Below are 16,762 nucleotides of genomic sequence, written 5' to 3' on the forward strand. Positions count from 1 at the left end.
TTAATACTCTTAGGAAGGCGCTTAAGAAGCTAGTTATAACGAGACTCTCCGAGATAGTAGAGGAGTACTCCCTACTCCCGGACACCTAGATAGGTACGCGCCTATAGCGATCGACGCTATCCGTAATAGAACTTATTACCTCTTAGGTAAAGGCTATCTAGTATAAGAATAGGGACAAGGTAGTATCCTTACTTAGTCTAGACATATCGGGAGCCTTCGACTACGTATTATACCCGCGGCTACTCTATATCCTAAGGTCGAAAGGACTCCCTAAGTAGCTCGTTAACTTCGTACGGTCCTACCTCTAAAACCGTAGTACGTCGATCCTAGTCGGTTAGTATAAAAGCCTATTTTAAGTAGTCTATACTAGAATCCCGTAAGGCTTAACGCTAGTACCTATCCTATTCCTCTTCTTTATAGCGACGCTACTCCTAGCCCTAGAATCCTAGAATACTACTACGAGCGGCTTCGTAGACGATACGAACATCCTAGCGTAGTCGTCCTCGACTAAGGAGAACTATAGGCTACTAGAAGAGAAGTATAAGATCTACGAGGACTAGACTAGGAGATATAGGGCTTGGTTTACCCTAGAAAAATACAATCTAATACACTTTACGCGCCGGCTACAGTTCTATAATATATAAGCTTCTATCTAGATATAGGGGTATACGACTAACCCGGTAAATTAGCTTAGGATCCTCGGACTATAGGTAGACCCGGCGCTACGGTAGAGGAAGTACGTATAGGTAATATTACGGAAAGCTAAACAGAATATAGAATTATACTAGAGGCTTACTACGTCTATATAGGAACCGGACTTTCGGTAGTTACGACTTTTATAAACGGCTATTATACGGCTAGTCCTTACCTATAGTAGCTAAGTATAGTCCTTAGGCGAGAGGGCCTACCTATTAAAGGGACTCGTTACGCCGTTAGCGAAGATCTAAAACTAATACCTAAGGAAGGTCACCGGGGTATATAAGTTGATACTAATAAGGCTACTTAAGTATAAGACCGCTATACCGCCGATCGACCTATATATCTAGGGACTACGGACCTCCTACTTAGGTAAGTCGGTATAGTATCTAGTATAGAAGATCATCGCTAGTATAGTCGTAAGGGCCCGCGAATTAGTACTAGCGTATAATAGTATTCGACCCGGAAACGAGCCGAACTACCGGGTAAGGGACAAATAGCTAGTAATATAACAGGAGGGTAAGAAATCGTTTATAGAGTAACTATAGAAAGAGAGGTAGAATAACTAGGTTGTAGGGTATAGTAGACGCCCTTAGCTAGCGGGATAACCTAAGTAATAGTAAGCTATAAAATCCGCGGTTAAGCACCCCCAAAGCTTATCTACTACCGCCTTACGAGGGTATAGAGTAGTATAGTAACCTAACTACGAAGCAAATATATCGGCCTCTAGGGGTACCTATTATAGAGAAAAGTTCTAGAATACACGAATACTAGCTGCCCCTACGGCTATTACTCCTAGAATATACGGTACGTACTCCTCGTCTATCCGAGGTAGTCGCTAGGAAGGGGGGAGTAGATAGTAAAGGCGAGGAACCGGACGATTAGGGCACTTCTTAATAACGTTAAGGACCTACGGCGTATTACGAACTAGATACTAGAGAAGGGCTCGCTAGAACAGTACCGTCTAGTAGGAGTAGTATAGGAAGAGAGGACACGGCGTAGCGCGATAAGACCGGCTAGGAGCGGGGGCTAATAGGGTAGTAATATAGACTACGTACGTTTAAAGGGAAAGCTAATCTAGATAAGGAGAAGTCGGGGGCGGGAAGGGTTTTTACCTATTTGGGTTTCCCTTTGTATATAACAATAGATATATACCTATATAGGCCGAATAGGGTCCTAGAATAGGGGAATAACAAATTCAATCTAATCTATATTAAACGGATAAAGGTATAGGGAGTACGTACAATATTAGTAATTAGCTTATTCGCTTCTATTGTCTTAATAGCTATAGGGTTATAGAAGGCTAGGACTTCGTTTAACTACTACTAATAACGTGCTTTACTACCGAGCGGGCTATACTACCGAGCGGGCTACTTTTACTAAGAACTGTACTACTTCTACTTTAATTACGACGGTATCTTAATACGATAATATCCTATAGAATCGTTACTAGGAGGACAATTCCTCTTTAGATTCTTCGCTATCTAGCGAGTCTACTTAATAGGTACGTACGTTATACCCCGACTCGCTATATCGCTTATAGCGTCGTAGCCTTAGTACTAGCTAAACACTATCTAGCGACTCTCTACTCACTTCCTGCCTCCTAGTATCCTCTAGAGGTATTAATTACGACGCCTTATCGAAGGTTAGAGACCCTCTAGACTGAATGTACTTACGCTTTCGTGCTTTCCGCTATATAAGGGCCTCGTTAGACTTACGTAGCTTACTAATCTCGCTTCGTATAAGAGCTATCTAATACGCTATCTCTCTACTCCCTCTCTATTGCCCTGGTAAACGACCTTCCTCTTTCTACTACGCCTTTCTAAACTCGTAACGACGCTCTAAGACGTAATGACACCTATTATAAACCCTGTCTTATCGAAGTTATAGGTGTCCTAGTTAAGGATACTATACTTCTCCTTTATATTACGTATAAGTAAGAACTACTTCTTAATAACGTCTAGATCTTCTATTAGGGCTCGCTGACAATTGTATCTACGTATTATACGAACCTTTAGCTCACGATGCCGCCTAATAAACCTGTCTGTCTAATTAAGACTAGCGGGCTTAAGACCCTTCTCTTATAGTAATAAATCGGCTATTGCTCGTATACTAGCCTTTAATAGCGGGAAACCTCTAAGATCTAGCTCGAGTATATACTTAAGTATCACCCTCTCTTCTAGCTCTATAAGCTTCTTCGAATTGGGCTCGTAGTCACCCCGAGGAGGTCGTCTATTTAATCGATACCCTAGTATAGTTCGAGACGCGTCGTATACCTTTATAGCAAGTCGATTCGTAATTGTCGCGTCGCGTTTCGTAGTCTAGACAGCTCAGGTCAGTTTGGCCTCGTTTGAAGACAATATACGCTATAATAGTAGTTATATAGCTATATCTATAGAAGTGGTATAGTTCTTAGTAAAAGTAGCCCGCTCGGTAGTATAGCCCGCTCGGTAGTGAAGTACGTTATTAGCTATATATACGTATATAGCTACTAATTACGTACCGCGTTATTATCGAGCTCCTACTAGTAGTACCCGTTAGTATTACTATATATATACTAAGCGGCTATACCTATTTACTTACGACTATATCGTTTCTACCCGGAGAAAGCTCTCTATTGCTTTTAGGGCCTTCTACGACCTACTAGATAGGTATTTCGTTAGTTATTCTAATAGTTAACTGTATAGTCGTAATAGTGTTAATAGTAGTGTCGTAATCAAGGTTTTTTGCCTAAAAGTAGATCTATAGGCGCTAAATAACGCTAACCTATACGCACGGCTACGTAGGGATACTAACTGTAATTATTGGTCGATTGTACTTTAGCATTAGTCTACCGCTAATTTATCTGTCTTGAGCAGAGATTATTCAAGACAAATCATTATAGGGCCAACTACTAACGTGCTCGCCTCCTTTGCCTGGAGGCGCAACAGTGTCCTACCAGCTGCAGCCAATTACATTATCGTCTATCCGATCCAGTGTCGCCGCACAGCATGATTCCCCTGTTCAACGCCATGAAGTGGTACAGCTATGCCACTTGCGATGCAGCCAGGGGCATCGTGTATCCATCTGAGGTGTACCCAGGTTCCGAGGCTGCCTCGAAATGTACTGAAGCAGCACGAGGTCGTGGTACTGGAATATCGCTGGCTCTGTTAACCAGTACAAGTCATGCGCGAACGACTACCATCTTCGGCGCTGAGGGGTCGTCCGGCCAACACACTCGACCGTGAAGCCCAAGGAGGCGAGCTTCTCGCCATCGACAACGTTGCGACCGTCGAAGACGAGACGTGGCCGCTTCATCGCATTGGCAATCTCCACCCAGTCGATGCGCTTCTCGGCTTGTGGAATTTCGTTACTCTCGGAGGTGTCTGTCGATCCGTGGGTCGACTCGGACTGCGCTGGTGTGACAAGACCACTGTCCAGGAACTCGGCGTCTCCATCGGATGTCGAGTCGCCCGCAGATATCTTCCTCTCCAATAGTTGCTTCTGAATTGTTCCGTTGGCCAATGCAACATCTTGAACGCGATCGGTCTTGAATTCATCCCACTCGGTCAGGATAACCACAGCACTTGCATCCACGCAAGCTGAAAGAGCGTTGGAACACACTTGCACTCGCTGCTTGACGACATCTGCAGGATGCTCGTGTACAAGGTCCTGGTGAATCTGCTCCTTCGAGACCTGTGGATCGTAAATGGCGATTCTAGCGCCTTCGGCAATGAGCTGGCCAACGATGGCGATGGCGGCACTCTCTCGAGTATCACCAGTGTTCTTCTTGTAAGCGAAGCCAAGGATGGCGATCTTCTTGAGTCTTAATGTGTTATACAGCCGCTTCGTGATTCTCTTTGCGAAGCGTTCCTTCTGGTACTCGTTGATGTCAACCACAGACTTCCAGTAAGCGGAGACCTCGGGTAGGTGTAGTGTCTCAGCAATGTAGGCGAGGCTGAGGACATCTTTTTTGAAGCACGACCCTCCAAAACCGGCGGACGACTTGAGCATCTTTGGGCCGATCCTGGTATCGAGACCAACAGCAAACGAAAGCTCCTCTATGCTGGCACCAGTCGCCTCGCAGATCGCACTCAAGGAGTTGATGCTCGATATACGCTGCGCCAACATGCAGTTCGCCGCGAGCTTTGCCAACTCCGATGACCATAGATTGATGGTAATGATACGTTCCCGAGGTACCCAGGCAGCGTACACTTGACGTAGCGCTTCTGCTGCACCTCTGCCTCTGTCGTCCTCGAGTGAACCAATGAGAATGCGATCAGGTCGCTGCAAGTCGTTCATGGCAGTGCCTTCAGCCAGGAACTCGGGGTTGGAGAGGATGTCGAAGTGAATATCGGGTGAGGCATGTGCATCGAGAATTTCTCGAATATTCTCGGCCGTACCGCATGGTACTGTTGACTTCTCGACAATGATCTTGTCGCTTGTTGCAACCTCCGCAATGTGTCTCGCAGCGGACTCAACATACGCAAGGTCAGATGCGCCGCCTGCACCGAGTCCTTCCGTCTTGGTAGGAGTGTTGACGGCGATGAAGATCAAATCGGCTTCGTCAATGGCCTTTGAGATGTCGGTGGAGAAGTGGAAGTTTGGCTGTCGACCGTCTGTGCCATCTCTGGCGACTTCCACAACTTCATACAGGCCAGGCTCGTATATTGGAAGGGCCGGAGATCTCCATGCCGCGATACGAGCTTCACTCAAGTCAACGACGGTCACAGTGATGTTTGGATTCTCCTTAGCGATGACCGCGCTTGTGGGTCCGCCCTGTTTGAGTTGGTGTATTAGCTATGTAACGCACCTATTCGCCACTGCTGATGAGACACTTACAACGTAGCCAGCTCCGATGCAACATATGTTCTTCACCCGTCGATGAGCTAACGCGGTCGTGCTTGCCATGTTGTCAGGTATGCTACTTTGCGACTGTCAGTACCGCACGAACAGTGTCGCGAACCAGAGTCCAATCAGCAGCAGTTCAAAGGTTCCAGTGCTGCGGCTTCCGGTCCTGGGGTTTGGAAGAAGGTTCAAGATTCGCCGCGGAGCCACGCACAGGGCACTTGGCTGCCGAAAGTCAGATACGGAAACGCGTGAACACTCGCCCAGCGGGTTGCCCTGGTTTGCTTGGTGATGCCTTGCCAGACTTTAAAGGAAATGAAGAGTCCAATGGGGTTGCACGACGGATCGTCGCAGGTTCACTGAGCACCGCTGGGGCTGGCGGTGGATCCTGACTGGGTGTTCCGAAGCGCATCAATCGCCTTGCTGGGCGGTCAGGATGGCCTAGCCCGGTGACTGAAGATGCCAGGGATGCTGTGTGGCCGCCAAGATGGAAGCCAGGTGCGAGGGTCTGTACCAAGGGCTGGCAGGAATCACTGGTGCCCGCGGCATGCTGTACGGCCAGGAATTAGAATTGTTAGTCTGGTGATTGCACTGAAATATCGCCACCTGCAGAACGACTACCGTCCTCGAACGGGTACCTAGACTGTAAATAGACAGCCAAGCGCGTGGTCGTGTGGAATTGCGGCACAGGTCGGATGTACGATGTCGTGCGCTGCTGCAGAGGACTCGATGCCAACACGAGCAGGAGGACGATGTCGAGAAACGCGGATGATAGCACCTGCCGGATTGGTGGGGCAGCAACGCGGCCAAGACTTTTGTCCCGTGCCGAAGCCGCCGACCCAGCCAAAGTCTAATTTGCAATGTGCAGCGGAACTTCAGATTCAGCTGCTCTCGCTCTGCTCGTGTGAGATGCAGCCCATCTCTTGCTATCGTCGCACACATTATGCCGCCGAATATAGCGCCCTGCGTCAGCAAGGCGGGAAGGCGCTCACGGCGTCCAGCTGCCCTCATTTGGAAGGATCGATGAAACATGGGCCATCGCACGCCATCATCGCTAGACTCTTCTCGCTGCAGGTACCGTTCTCACTAGCCACTACAGGCTGATGCATCTGTGCTCCCGCTTCACAAGGACACGCCACTTTGTCCCCTCTGGGCTCTTGCCAACCTGGACTCCCGATAGAGAACCCCCTGGTCACACATAGCAAGCGACTCGGCACTCCAGCTCGCATTTCACATTTCACCTCCGTTGTCTTGTGATCTTCGTCGACGTAGCCTCGCGTGATGGTTCGTGGGTATTGCATTGCTTTGGTGTGGACCTGAGATCATCGCACCTGGTGGGTACACGATACGACGACGTGATCGCACAAATGGACGAGAAGAGTGAGATGCGAGTGTCGACACGTTCCATGGACTCTACCGATCGCTCAGAGCTGAGCTCCATAGCGGAGGAGGATCACGAGCTTCTTGAGAAAGGCGAGCGCGACCTCGAATCACAAGCCATCATCGAACAACAACCTACACCTACAGAGTACAGCACATCCACTAGCAAGAAGCTGGTATACCTCGCACTTTACTTCCTGCTCAACCTGAGCGTGACACTTTCCAATAAAGCACTTCTACAAGGTGTAAGTCCGGATATTCGCAGATTCCTCTCGCGGTCCAACTGACTTGGTGAAGGTCTCTTTTCCGTGGCTCCTCACATTCGCACACACCACCGCCACCTCCCTCGGATGCACAACACTCTTGCTCACAGGACAGTTGAAGCTCTCGAAGCTATCGCTCAAGGATAACATTATACTGGTGGTATTCTCGACGCTCTTCACCTTGAACATTGCAATCAGCAATGTGTCGTTGTAAGTGCTATACGAGCCACGTGGAAAACAAGACTTGGATCTAACCACAAGCTTAGGGCGCTCGTATCGGTTCCATTCCACCAAGTTATGCGATCGACTTGCCCCGTGGCTACCATCCTGATCTACAAGTTCGGCTACAACCGCGCATACTCGACACAGACATGGCTATCGATGATACCTTTGGTGCTGGGCGTTGGCCTTGCGACATTCGGCGACTACTACTTCACCATGGCAGGCTTCCTGCTGACACTATTGGGAGTTGTCCTTGCAGCGATCAAGACGGTGGCGACAAACAACCTTATGACGGGATCTCTCAAGCTATCTGCGATGGAAGTCTTGTTTCGGATGTGCCCACTTGCGGCACTTCAATGTCTTCTCTATGCTGCGGGCAGCGGTGAGATCGGGAAGCTACAGGCAGCAGTCGCCGAGGGCCTCATCTCTACAAACATGCTATTCGGCATCGCCACGAATGCTGCGATGGCTTTTGGTCTGAACGTGGTGTCTTTCCAGACGAACAAGGTGGCAGGGGCTCTGACGATCTCCGTCTGCGGCAACGTCAAGCAGGTCATGACCATAATGCTGGGCATCGTTCTGTTCAGCGTCAAGGTGGGACCTATGAATGCCGCAGGCATGCTGGTTGCAACAGCTGGAGCTGCCTACTACAGCAAAGTGGAGATGGACCGCAAGAAGGCAGCCTCTACAACATGACTGTTCAGGTTCATCTGATGGAACTCATGCTCTTTAGCGAAGGCGTTCCGGAGGCTGATTCTCCGCGTTCAAGCGAATACCACTGTATTGATTGAAGTCCGCAGCATGCGATGCACACTATGTAATTGCGACTATGCTGTGCAACCTCAACGTCTGCTGGAGATGACAGCTCTCACCCCTGTGTTCCCCCCTGTAGCGAAGTTCGAGGCCAGTCTGAAGATGGTGCCATCCGGACTAAGCACGAAATGAGTCCTTGGCCACGACAACAGTCCACTCTGGTGGCGTGTTCATGTTCATCTCACAGAACGACGCCCAAGGGCTAGTTCCTCTGAACACAGCTTTTGATGTGAACGCCACGGTGTTTGATACGAGATGGTGGAAGGAGGTCCGTTCACTGGTGCCACGAGCTCTTGACGTGGGTGCTTGATTGAGTTGCTTGTGTCTCAAGTGCCATCTCTCGGGACTCCCTTGTATGCGACAGCTGTGCGAACCTATTTGACTTCGCGATACATCCCGGATCCTGTGCATGCAGCGGACAGACGCGTTGTCAAAGTTCCACACGGACACCAAGGATGAAGCGGGAAACACTTGAACACATCTTTCAACAACACCACGATCCAGCTGCACATGACTCAGAAGACTCAGTCGGCCTGCTGAATGAAGATGAGAAACGTCAAACTTCGCCCAGCCCGTTGCAAGGGAAGTTCGCAAACAGCAGAAACCGCAAGGTGTGGCTGTATCTCGCTCTCTTCGGCATTGCTTTGATCCTCATCGCGCTTGCCCTACCCACGAAGAGAATCAGAGGAATCGAGTTACCTTTCATACCGGCGACACCAGCTTCACATCTGAGACAGGAAGATCACTTTCTTCACATTGTCATACCGCAGATCTGGTCACCCGTCGGAACGGTGGAACTGTGTAAGACGCTGCTCACGGCAAGTACTCTCGACTATCCCACACCATGGACTGTGAGCTGGAACTCGACAGTCGATGCAGATGGTGAGGTGGCCAATGCGGCCTTGAATAAGATCCAGCACGTATCAGCATGGCTCAATGGCATGCCCGAAGAGCGCGAGGATGACCTTGTAGCCATTCTGGGCAACAACAAGTCGTGGTTTCAGGTGCGACCAGAGGTACTGTTGAAGCGCTATCTCGGCATTCTTGAGAAGGCCAACAAGGAGTTGAGCCACAAGTATCCGTCTGATGTTTTGGAGACGCGAGAGATTGGCGAGAGAGTTGTCTTCGCCACCGAGGAGCAATGCCCGTCCGAGGATGCGGGCAGATGTCAGGCAGTCGAGGCGGGAGGCAAATCGGTTCACTACCTGAGCGCTGACTTTTCCATGGGTGTGCTGAAAGATGTGAAGTTACTGTGGCAGCACGCCGCTTCGAAAGCTCTACAACTGACGGTGGAGAATGCCACCTTCGACGAATACACTATCTTCGCCTCACTCATGTCGGAACAGGAGCAATATCGTCAAGAGGCTCGCCAATCAAGGCGCCAAGAAGAACGACAAAACGACCATGGGACTTCAATAGATTTCGGCATGACCCTGGACTTCAAGCAAGAACTCAGCTACGCAGCTCCAAGCAACACAGACGAAACCGAATGGATCAAGCACATCAAGACAAGCAAACGCGAAGTACGAAAATGGACCTCCCCTCCCGACCTATACCTCCCCAAAGACATCACCGCATCAGAACCTCCCTTCTGGACCGTAGACGGCGCCGAGGTCCCACAGAACGCAACCTGGCACGACGTTCAGCTTCTAACCACCACCGCTACCAACGTCGTTCCCGCCATAGTACAACGGGGCCCTCACTCTGACCCCTTGCTGGCACAAGGCTGGTGGAAGAAGATGTGGTTCCAGCCATATGCTCGACGACTTCTTGACACTTTCGTCCTCACGCCATTGATGCCTGTGGCTGTCTTGGCGGGTATGGGGGGTAATGAGACGAGGTACTGGAGCCCGCATTGGCAGAGGATTGGCGTGATGCAGGCGGAGAATGTTAAGTTTAAGAAGTGGAATGATGTCTGTAATGCGGAGGAGATGGCACAGGCCTTGTTTCTTGATGGGGAAGGGAGTTGGGTGGATCCGAGGCCTTGAGGTCGTCGTGGCACCGATGGTAATACCATAAACATGGCAACAATGGCAACCGTGCCATCGACGCATACGAAAGACTCGAGGCCCGGGCAAAGGAACATACTTCAATTTTGACCATCCAACGTTCGTCAGGAAGCAGCTTCCGGTCATATATGCAGCGCCCTACGTACGGCTGTCTGCCTCCGCCCTCAGAGTCTACTGATTGGTCCTGCAAACCAGATTCCATAACCAGTATGAAAGACACTCGAAGAGCACCGCGACTGGAAGCAGTCCATAGTCTTCCGGCTTGTTCTGCAATATATCTGCTTACTCTAGACGAATCTGGACCATCCAGTACAACGACACGAGTCTTGGAACTTCATATCCGGTCCGCGATGCCTGCGTCGTAAACCAGTTCGAGGTGTAAAAGTGCCTCATCGCCTGCAGAGCAGCGGCCGCGAATACGAAAGGCCAGCGGGCCCAGTCTCACGGCAGAGTTTCGCTATAACCTAGAAATAGCATAGCCAAGACAAGTTTCCGGATGAATCAGGCTAAAGTGCGTCAAGTTCTGGTCAACGATTACTATCTTCGGTCGATGTGATACTGGGATGCTTCTGCGTCAGAATCCACTTCGTATCGAGTGCAGACCGACATCGTTCGACATCATCGAAGCCGGTCTTTAGCAGTACGGATACGCATACCTCCGTAGCACTGGTGGGCTCTCACATGGACTGCGATCTGCCACGCTAACGGAACGAATGGAAACACATACGACCTTGGCAAGCATGAACGGCGACACCATAAGAGCAGAGACGTGCTCGGAAAGGTAGGACATCACTCTGGTACTTCAAACTACATCTTCCATCCATCAAACACTCTCAACACCAACCAACACCTGTTTCAACATGCAGCTCATCTCAGTCCTCGCCTCAGCGGCAGCCCTCATCGCACCAAGCCTCGCCGCTGCCCTCCCAGAGACATTCGCAGCACCATCCGGCCTGCCAGAAGGCTACCAATGGTCAGTTGAGAACTGGCACGCAGGCTGCGCCCGATCCGGCTGCAGCTACGACTTCAACGTGACCGGTACCATTACCCCACCATACCCAGGCTTCAAAGCCTACTGCAGCGGCTCCGACACAGGCTACTACGCCAACTGCGAGATTCTCGAGGGCGTTTCTACCTCTGGCATACCATTCGTTGCTGCCAGCTTGAGGCCGAATTTCCAGAATGGCATTGCGACTATGAGTGTTAGTTTAAGCTTTACTGATGCGGATTCGCTGTGAGTACTTTCGAAGATTGTTTATGGAAAGTTTTGAAGCTGATGCGATATTGTACAGCATTACCTACAACATCTCCGGCTGGCACGACGCTTCTTACAATGCTTTTGTGGCACCACTTGAGCAGTTCAACATCACCGAGCCCTTCCAGGTTACCCAGGTAGCTTGAACAGCGTTGCGCTTTGCGGTCAGAGGAGCATGATCGGGAGAAGGGAGGAGTAGGCTCTTTGTTGACCGGATAGCTTGACCACTACCCTCGGCTTTCTGCAGTCGAACGAAACAGACCTCCCAAATGATAGTATACAAGCATCAGCATTGCAGGCGAACACGTGCGGTCGGTCTTAACGAGCAACACTGTGTAAGCAAAGAGAGCCTCAGTCGCTCAATCGTGTTGGACCAGGGCCTTCTAGGACGAAAGTCTCCAGCTTCAAACTTCTCGTGGTCACTCCTGCAATTGAACCCTTCTTTCCATACCCTAGGCTTCGACCACTGCCACGTAAGACAATCTTGGCTAAGCAAGCATCATCCGTCATATCACCGAAGCTATGTCGCCCCGATGTTCGAACAAAACGCACGACACAGCGCAGAGAAGGGGACATCTTAACTGCTAGACAAACCTCAAAAGTGCAAAGATACACTGCTAAACGCTCAGCCATACCAAGCAACAACAATGTCTCTGATAAAGCAATCTAAGATCACGAACGACCAAGCACCGCGCAATTTCTATCGGGTGACGGACGACAGCAGTTACGTTCAGATCGATGAGTGCGGCAACTTTGCTACAGGATGCACACCATTCTACCACCTGTCCTACATTATCAACGGCAAGAACCTCAACCTTCACCTCGACTGGCGCTACAGGTTTGACAATGAGGACCCCAACGACTGTCCAATGTTCATATCCATGACCGACAGCCGTAAGTGGGCACAGGAAGAAACAGAGCGACGCCTGGCAAGAGGTTGCACGAATGTTCGACTGTATCGAATCAATTCCTCTAGCTATGCTCTGTCTCACAAAGATCTAGGACCGTCTTACCCCGAAATATCACTCCTTCGATGAATCGGTGGTAGGCCAGCAATCTTCTCGCCTCGTGCCGCCAGTGAAGCTCTAGGCATGAGCTGGAATAATCTGTTGAGGAGCCCTCGAGAACGGTTCGCGATGCACTGGATTCCAGCTTCATGTATCGAACGTACTTATTACTAGTAGAAAAGCCCGAAGCAAGTATCGCGATGACTTTGCCTTAGGTCAGCTCTTCAGATGACTGTCCCAGCGACCCAACCAAGCAACAATAAAGCCAAAATTCATATGACCAACCAACATCCATGCCAATATCAGGGAAGACTTCATCACTAGACGCCTGCCTCATCTCCAACGCACATCAATCGCCCAGCGTCTCCGGCTCCCCAATGGGTTCTCACATCAAGCTCTTCGCCCTCCCTCGCCCTTCTCTCCAACACCTACACGACTACTCCGCCACCAGCGAACGGCGAGCCTCTCAAGCCCTCATTCGACCAACTACAGTCGTCATCGAAGGGATAGGCACATTCCGCGTCCGGCCTCCACGCAACAGCGTGGCAACGGTCTCACCACCCTCAGTCCTCCACAAAATCAGCACCTGAGGCAAAGACCCAACCGACGATCATTCTAACCCCAACAGCGAAACGACTCCAAAGCCCCCGACGCACTACTTCCCCGAAGGCCTCGAGAAACCCTCCCTCTTCTAGCGCGTCACGGACTCCACCTCCCTAACCCGCATCGACCCCTCCGGCAACTTCGACACAAACTGCCAACTCTGGGGCCACTGGTCCTTCTGGACCTCTATCATGAATGGTCCCAACCATTCCTCCCAAATCGACTGGTACCACCGCTTCACGCCCACCACGCTCGACGGCCAAGGCGACGATCCGCCCCTGTTCGTCTCCCTTACAGCGGACTGTGGCTGGGCCTACGATGAGTTTGATCGAAGAGCAAGGAGGCGGAGGGATCAGGTGAGGATCAATGTTATCGATACGAGTGATTTTGAGTGCGAGGTTGTGTTTTTGGAGAATGGGGAGAGGTTGCCGGTGTTGAGGGAGAGGGAGACGGGGTGTACGATTTTTAGTTAGTGAGGCGGCGAGTAAGGCGGTGGGGTGGGAGCATCAGTATGGGAATAGTAGGGAGTGGTTTGCGATTCGGTGGATTCCAGGGAGGTTTATTTTGCCCGAGGTTTGGAGTAGTGACTGATTCTGTGGGAACGTACGGTGCAGTGAGGCGATGATTTGAGGTATCAAAGGTTGCAAGACACCATGGTTCATGCAAGGACGGCAAATGAAAGAAATATCTGATCATTGGGACAGGACGGGCCGAGAAAAGCTGCTTCATATGTCGCTGGTCGACTTGTCATTTCTTGTTCTTTACTGGCGTTGTCAATGGTATCATGGCTCTTTACCTGGCCTTCTTGATCCATACGCATGGCTTCATCTCACTCGTGCCTTTCTCGGCTACGACAATGGGCATCCTTCCGACCTCTCATCTTCTGATACTGTATCTACTTTGGTCCGAATGAGCCCTTCTTCGCAAGCTCAGCCTCCTCCTCTTCTCTCAGCTCCTGGTCGATCTTGGCACCCTTCGATGGCTCGTTGCCGTGGTTGATGGCCTGGTAGAGAAAGTCAGCATATGTTGCAACGATTTTCCTCACATGTTGACTTACCGGTAGTGTGGCGTCCTGCTTGCGAGCACGGTCCTCCGCTGACTTTGGCTCATCCTTCTCCTGCTCACGCTTCGCTTCACGTTCAAGCTTGTTGGCGATTGTGCGCTCGTCCTTGGGGTCGTTGGCCAAGTGGGAGTTCTCCTTGCCCTCGTGAAAGCGGTCGGCGTCTTGCTGCTCGCTCTTGGATGGGTTGCGCTGAAGGCGTTGTCAGTACCTGCTTTGGCAAGAACAGGGGTACTGGGCATAGCATACCTGATCGCCTGCCTCGTACACCTGGCTGTTGCCAACGTTGCTGGTTCCTGACATGTTTGCTGTTGATTTGTGTGACTGTTGGAATTGGTTTTGAGTGGAAGCTGTAATTGGATCTGGTGGAGAGTGCTGTTGTCTGTGGTATAAGTGAGCAAGAGAGAATTCTTGTGACACACGAGCACCAATATACTGAAGGTGGGCTGTCTTAATGTATATACGTCATAACGATGATTTCATGCAGGTCCAAGCGTGACCCACTTCGGCCTTTTTTCGCGACATCAACCATGAATTGACGATTCGCGATACTGCATCATCATCGGGGCTGGAAGACAGTTCTGAAAGGTAGGATGACAACATCGATGGGTACGATGAACAACAAAGCTCTTTTGACGCTTCCGATCCATCAACATGGACTTACCCAGCTGCGGGACATGAGCTGGAATCATTCGGCCATGGCTCGTCTCAGGAAGATGTTCTTCGAACAGTTCGTAAGCAGTTGTATTGTATCTGGGGTATCATCGCGCATCTAAGTCATTTCTCTACCAAAACGCCAATGTCTAAGCCGCTGAAAGACTGTCGCCCATAACGCAAAGCACTATTGGTCTCGAGTGGCCTACTCCAGCTCGATCGTAGCAGGAGGCTTACTTGTCGTCTCGTAGACTACACGAGCGACACCAGCAACCTCGTTGGCAATCTTGTCGGCGACATCGCAGAACCAGTCCATTGGAGCACCTCGGAACACGTTGGCGGTCATGAAGTCTGTGGTCTGCACGGCGCGCAAGTGGATGATCTCTCCGTGTAGACGTTGATCACCTACCACAGCGACAGACTTGACACCAAGAACGGCTGCGTACGCTTGGGAGATCTCTCTGTAGAACCCAGCCTTACGAATCTCACCAATCCAGATCTCGTCGGCTTCCTGAGCAATGCGAATGCGTTCTTTGGTGACTTCTCCGATGATGCGAATGGCAAGACCTGGACCTGGGAAGGGGTGTCTCCAGACGAGCTCATCAGGAATGCCGAGCTCTGTTCCGAGCTTGCGTACCTCATCCTTGAAGAGCTCTCGTAGTGGCTCGATGAGCTTAAGGTCCATCTTCTCTGGCAGACCACCAACGTTGTGGTGAGTCTTGATCGTTGCGCTGGGTCCCTTGAACGAGATGGATTCGATCACATCTGGATACAGTGTGCCCTGGAGGAACCATTCGATCTTGCCGGCTCGGTCAGTGTTCTCTGCCGCTGCCGCAATCTCCTTCGCCCGCTGTTGAAAGAGGTCGATGAACGTGTTGCCAATGATCTTTCGCTTCTTCTCAGGGTCTGAGACGCCTGCCAAACGACCAAGGAACAAGTCGCTGGCATCCACAACCTCGAGGTTGACGCCAAGTCCTTCCTTCAGCGTCTTCTCAACTTTCTTGGCCTCGTCCATGCGCAGGCATCCATTGTCGACCATGATTGCATGGAATCGGTCACCAATGGCTGCTTGCATGAGCTTTGCAGCAACCGATGAGTCAACACCACCAGACACAGCGCCAATCACCTGACCCTTGTCACCCACCAATCCTCGAATACGTGCAATCTCTTGATCTTTGAAGTCGCCCATTGACCAGTCTTGCTTGACCTTGCAGATCTCGACCGCGAAGTTCTTGATCACTTGTGTACCTTTTGGCGTGTGAGTGACCTCTGGATGGAACTGAATGCCATAGTAAGGCTTGCTCTCGTGGGCGATTCCGGCGTACGGTGCACTCGAAGTGTACGCAATGGTGACCCAGTTCTCGGGCAATTTGGAGAGCTTGTCGCCGTGTGACATGAACACCTCAAGACCCTCTTCCAGTCCATCGAACAGGTGATCTACGCCTCCTTTGTTGTACCTCTCCACCTTCAGCTGCGTCTTGCCATACTCTCTCTTCTCTCCAGCGGCAACATTCTTGCCAAAGTGCCAAGCGATCTCTTGCAACCCGTAGCATATCCCAAGGATTGGAACATCTAGCTTGAAGATATCGGCATCGACGTGAGGCGCATCGTCGGCGTAGACAGAGTATGGACCACCGGATAAGATAATACCCTTAGGCTTCCAAGCCAGCTCTGAGACCTTCTGGGTACATGGCAGCATTTCCGAGTAAATGTTCATGTCGCGTAGCCTCCTCGTGATCAAATGAGTGTATTGTGACCCGAAGTCGAGAACAAGGATTGTATCGAACTTGGTGTGCGGCGGTGCCACACCGTTGATCTCTCCATTGGCGGCCATGTTGCTATGGTATGGACGGTGTATCACGCTTGAGATTGTGGTGCACAAAGAGCGAGACCGAGTCAACGGAAAAGATTTTGGCGGGGTTCAATCTTCAGACGCGACGCGAAAGTGACGCGAAGACAGTCAGCAGCCTTGG

General features: G+C 50.7%; 7 protein-coding genes across 7 annotated transcripts; 4 read left to right on the forward strand and 3 right to left on the reverse strand.

Annotated features, from left to right (window-relative positions):
* Positions 1-3,873: 3,873 nt before the first annotated feature.
* On the reverse strand, positions 3,874-5,586 carry CLAFUR5_11429 (UDP-glucose 6-dehydrogenase; the record flags this gene model as incomplete). The annotated part of the gene is made up of 2 exons (XM_047910577.1): positions 3,874-5,454; positions 5,518-5,586. The coding sequence occupies 2 exons, from the start codon at positions 5,584-5,586 to the stop codon at positions 3,874-3,876; spliced, it is 1,650 nt and encodes a 549-aa protein (XP_047765525.1).
* Positions 5,587-6,890: 1,304 nt separating this feature from the next.
* CLAFUR5_11430 (UDP-galactose transporter 1) lies at positions 6,891-8,084 on the forward strand (the record flags this gene model as incomplete). The annotated part of the gene is made up of 3 exons (XM_047910578.1): positions 6,891-7,148; positions 7,201-7,376; positions 7,433-8,084. 3 exons carry the CDS (start codon positions 6,891-6,893, stop codon positions 8,082-8,084), a joined length of 1,086 nt encoding a protein of 361 aa, XP_047765110.1.
* Positions 8,085-8,656: 572 nt separating this feature from the next.
* Positions 8,657-10,189, forward strand: CLAFUR5_11431 (uncharacterized protein; the record flags this gene model as incomplete). Its single annotated transcript, XM_047910579.1, has 1 exon — positions 8,657-10,189. One exon carries the CDS (start codon positions 8,657-8,659, stop codon positions 10,187-10,189), a length of 1,533 nt encoding a protein of 510 aa, XP_047765109.1.
* An 881-nt stretch (positions 10,190-11,070) lies between these two features.
* CLAFUR5_11432 (uncharacterized protein) lies at positions 11,071-11,611 on the forward strand (the record flags this gene model as incomplete). Its single annotated transcript, XM_047910580.1, has 2 exons — positions 11,071-11,444; positions 11,503-11,611. 2 exons carry the CDS (start codon positions 11,071-11,073, stop codon positions 11,609-11,611), a joined length of 483 nt encoding a protein of 160 aa, XP_047765716.1.
* A 501-nt stretch (positions 11,612-12,112) lies between these two features.
* Positions 12,113-13,548, forward strand: CLAFUR5_11433 (uncharacterized protein; the record flags this gene model as incomplete). The annotated part of the gene is made up of 2 exons (XM_047910581.1): positions 12,113-12,412; positions 13,168-13,548. The coding sequence occupies 2 exons, from the start codon at positions 12,113-12,115 to the stop codon at positions 13,546-13,548; spliced, it is 681 nt and encodes a 226-aa protein (XP_047765111.1).
* Positions 13,549-13,970: 422 nt separating this feature from the next.
* Positions 13,971-14,438, reverse strand: CLAFUR5_11434 (uncharacterized protein; the record flags this gene model as incomplete). The annotated part of the gene is made up of 3 exons (XM_047910582.1): positions 13,971-14,078; positions 14,133-14,327; positions 14,385-14,438. The coding sequence occupies 3 exons, from the start codon at positions 14,436-14,438 to the stop codon at positions 13,971-13,973; spliced, it is 357 nt and encodes a 118-aa protein (XP_047765728.1).
* A 556-nt stretch (positions 14,439-14,994) lies between these two features.
* On the reverse strand, positions 14,995-16,623 carry CLAFUR5_11435 (GMP synthase [glutamine-hydrolyzing]; the record flags this gene model as incomplete). The annotated part of the gene is made up of 1 exon (XM_047910583.1): positions 14,995-16,623. The coding sequence occupies one exon, from the start codon at positions 16,621-16,623 to the stop codon at positions 14,995-14,997; it is 1,629 nt and encodes a 542-aa protein (XP_047765727.1).
* Between the last annotated feature and the right edge of the window lie 139 nt (positions 16,624-16,762).

This window comes from Fulvia fulva, chromosome 8 (assembly GCF_020509005.1).
Source record: "Fulvia fulva chromosome 8, complete sequence".
Taxonomy (NCBI): domain Eukaryota; kingdom Fungi; phylum Ascomycota; class Dothideomycetes; order Mycosphaerellales; family Mycosphaerellaceae; genus Fulvia; species Fulvia fulva.